The 3,721-nt window shown below is 37.9% G+C and overlaps 1 protein-coding gene across 1 annotated transcript; it reads right to left on the bottom strand.

Moving 5' to 3' along the window:
- Nucleotides 1-1,158: 1,158 nt before the first annotated feature.
- On the bottom strand, nucleotides 1,159-2,899 carry LOC143545803 (oxygen-evolving enhancer protein 3-2, chloroplastic-like). The gene is made up of 3 exons (XM_077037618.1): nucleotides 2,611-2,899; nucleotides 1,473-1,768; nucleotides 1,159-1,383 (listed from the first exon to the last, which is right to left on the bottom strand). The coding sequence occupies exons 1-3, from the start codon at nucleotides 2,876-2,878 to the stop codon at nucleotides 1,285-1,287; spliced, it is 663 nt and encodes a 220-aa protein (XP_076893733.1). The 5' UTR covers nucleotides 2,879-2,899; the 3' UTR covers nucleotides 1,159-1,284.
- Nucleotides 2,900-3,721: the final 822 nt, after the last annotated feature.

The following is a 3,721-nucleotide window of genomic DNA, read 5'->3' as shown; positions in this document are numbered from 1 at the left end:
TCTCTCATGATCAAGCCTTGTATTTTGTGAAAAATAATTAAAAGAGATGTGTGGAAATGAATATGTTTATACTCCAACCCTAGATTCGTTTGATTATAGCATCCCGCTAGTCCAAATTATTCCAAATCAGAACACGTATGGAGACGTATCAAGTAGATCCAAGAAACAAATGATGTCGAAATGAAAGGAAGTAATGACTTATTCAAAAGAAAATCCTCATGAACAAGTATATTATTCAACAATGCAAGATCTATACTTTACCCACACTGAAGATGAACATCAAAACATGGAAATATATGACAACGAAGATGATTCAACTCATTATGAAATCAATGTCACCAAACTAGTTGAAGCAATGCTCAAGGAAGAAATGGATACTGAGGAAAGGCGAAAAGAAAATGATAAAAGAGAAAGCAACCCATTTATTAAACCAGTTGTGTTTAGGCTAACCCGTTTATTAAATGAGTGGTGTTCATATTGACATGTTTAACGAATGGGTCGTGTTAACTAACCCAAACCATGTTTATTTTGTCATGAATTACCACCTCGAAAACAAAAAAGCCATTATTAGACATATTTTTAATTTACACTTCTCATTTTACTTATTTAAGAGCAAAAACCTTGATCGATGTGGTTTTCATTTTGGTGGGGTGGTAAGGTGATTAAGGTGTGAAATTGGAGGTCACGGGTTCAAACCCTATACAATGTAACGTAAAAGTTTAGTCGTTCAATGTAGCCACATAAGAAGAGCTGCAAACCTGCAATGGTTCACAACTAACAAAATCATCAAAAATTATTACCCTAAACATGTTAGGCGTTGACCATCTCCAGTTGGGCGTTGACCAATGACCAAATGCCAAAAACTTTCCCTTATTAATGACTTCTCAAATGCTGCAACGCACGCATCACCTTAATTGTATGTCGACAATGACCGACACCTAAGACCGTTTAAGTTTGTATCAGTGCTTTAACATCCCAATTCGTTTGACATTTTAAGCTTGGAACGATACTTGTTCATTGGTTATTGGGACAAAACAATGATATAGACTACACGGTCTATACCCAATAAGTACCCGACTTACACTAGCTATCTAAATTAATCGAGTTTATGAATGATTTGAAATGATAAACAAATTGCTTGGATCATTAGAACCCTACTCAAACATGCATTTTTTACTTATGCGCTTTATTAGCTTTAATTCACATAATATAAACTCCAACAAAACCATCTTCAACCGAAGAAATAACAACATATATTCATGACATTAACAAACAAACTTCAGTTTAACCAAGCTTCGAAAGAACATCATTAAGACTCGATACAGCCGCTGCATAACTCTTTTCAGCATCGGCCGAGCTTTTAATCTTTGCCGCATGGTCCAACTGATCCAAACAAATTAGAAAAAGGTCAGATCAATAAACATAAATTTGGTGGTGTTAAATTATAATCAATAGGTAATTAAAACCCCTACATCGGCCAAGTCTTGGAACAGCTTCCCGGTGAGGTCTTTGAGTTGTTTCTTTTCGTCCTTCGGTTTTGATGCAATCACCGTGTTGAGATCAAACCGGAGGTATTCCGACCTCAAACGAAGATCGTTTTGGACATATGGCCATGCCTTTTTATCAATGAACTCTTTAACGTTTAGGATTTCCTTTGATGATTCTTTTGCACGTGCCGCCGCTTCTGATGGTGGCAACGGTTGGAGGTAGAACCGGTTCTTTAATGGCAAGTCAAGGTCCCTTGCTTCATCCGAGTTTAGGGTTCCCGCTGCCAATACACATATATTCACCAGTGTTAATCGTGTTGGGTTGATGGATTGTCTTATTCGTGGCAAAAAAACAAAATCACCCCTAACCCGCACAACTTAAGAATGTGAATCTATCACGACTCCTTTAACCAATTTAGCGGGTAATAATCAAGTTGTGAATATGTTAATTGAGTTAACGAGATGTACATAAATGGGTTAAACAGATAAGTGAGTCAACATGTTTGATTAAATAGGTTGGCTGGCCAAACTATTTAACCAAACGGGTTAAATAAGTCAACCCAAACACGACCCCTTTCCAAGGCCGGCTTAGAGCATGTGCGGGCTAGGCAATCGTGTAAAGCCCATCGAGGTTTGAGGCCCATAAGTTTTTTATTTCTTTGTTATATTTATATATTATATGAGTTTTTAAGTTCTTTTAATATATTTTATGGCCCATTTTTATAGCTCATGCAAGGCCAACAAAGACCATCGAATTTTTGGAGGCGGCCGTGCCCCTTTCACATATTTATTTAAACATGCCAAACCGGTTACTGTTAAGAAACAAGTTGTAAACGTGTTAATTGGATGAATGGATTGTATAAATAACGTGTACTGGCCTTTGCGACCGAAATGTGCAAAATTTTGGTTGCAAATACATAAACCGATTTGCAACCAAAACCACATTAGTGAGTCAACCTTTTTCAGGTTGGCAGGACGACCCGTTTAACCAAACAGGTTAAAGAAGACAGCCCAAATAAGACTCGCTTATCTCAACCTAAAATCTGATTATTTTCGTGTCTTGTTTCTAAATTATCATATATGTATAAGAACTGAAATAGACAAATAGTATTCGGAAACTTACGAAGTCCACCAGAAGGTGGTGGAGGTGGGCCTAGCTTGATCGGTTTAGCATCAGCAAGCACAGCCTGAACAAAAGAGCCTGAGGCTAGCCCAGTGGCAATGAGTCCCAACACAGCTCGACGGCTAGTCTCACTTTGATCAACCTGTCCCTGCGAGGCTCGAACAACTAGTCCGGTGCGAGCAACACCGACTCGACCATTCGCAATCGGGGTCAATCGTGTCGAGCTGTTGAGTTTGAGGCCGGCCATTGATTTCACAGATTGAGCCATTGTGTTACTACTGATATCAAATGGATAATAATAATAATATGTGATGATGGGTTTTAGACCTTACCTTTTTTAAATGGATAATCTGGATATGCCTCTGACCAATGAGGTTTCGAGTTTTGGACAACTTGGATTAGGTTTCGTATGGTTCCATTAGCAATTCGACACGTGGATATCTAAAATGAAACGGGGTCAGTATCAAGATATAAAGCTATTAGTACTTCTATAATTAATTACGGTTTTCGTTCTTTAAATTTGTGATACTTTGTAAATTTTGTTTTTAAACTTAAAACTATAATTAGTGTTTAATAATTTAAATTATAGCATATTGACGGATATTTAATAAATTTTGTTTTCATCGCATCCTCTCAAAATCTCTACCTGCCTTACCCACCTAGCGCTACAAGTTATTTAGACGTTTTGGAATCCAGCCAATCAGATGAGCCAAAATCAGACTTGTAGGCTAAAAGCTTAGTCGGCACCCAATGCACCTAACTCGTACGATTCGCCACGTATATGCTTTGAGGATGAGACCTATGTCATGTTGCAGGTTAAATTAGCGTGCAAGTCCACATCAATAGCCAATAATATCATCTCACCTTGAAGGTTATATTAGCCTTCATCTTCTCTCACTTTAACACTCATCGCCAGTTTGGCATTTAACATTTCAAGCTTCGGTCTTCAACATAGGCTGAAGGCTGAACTTGATGAAGCCTAAAGGTTAAGGACTTGACAAGACAAAACCTGTGGGTTAAGGTCTGGATTAGCTGAATGCTATAGCGGGTGAAAATGATTTAGCATGTAAGGTGAGATGATATTATCGGCTAGTGATGTAAACTTGCAAGC

Source organism: Bidens hawaiensis, unplaced genomic scaffold (genome assembly GCF_021521415.1).
Source record: "Bidens hawaiensis isolate Kalapana, Puna unplaced genomic scaffold, B.hawaiensis_p1.1 tig00014039_1, whole genome shotgun sequence".
Classification (NCBI taxonomy): domain Eukaryota; kingdom Viridiplantae; phylum Streptophyta; class Magnoliopsida; order Asterales; family Asteraceae; genus Bidens; species Bidens hawaiensis.
This window is presented reverse-complemented; position numbering and strand designations above follow the sequence as displayed.

What these genes read in the sequence shown, in the direction of transcription:
- LOC143545803 (XM_077037618.1), bottom strand. Translation starts at nt 2,878, where the DNA reads ATGGCTCAATCTGTGAAATCAATGGCCGGCCTCAAACTCAACAGCTCG. An exon ending in ACCACCTTCTGGTGGACTTC is followed by an intron (nt 1,769 to 2,610) that starts GTAAGTTTCCGA and finishes GTGTATTGGCAG; the next exon opens with CGGGAACCCTAAACTCGGAT. An exon ending in TGTTCCAAGACTTGGCCGAT is followed by an intron (nt 1,384 to 1,472) that starts GTAGGGGTTTTA and finishes TGTTTGGATCAG; the next exon opens with TTGGACCATGCGGCAAAGAT.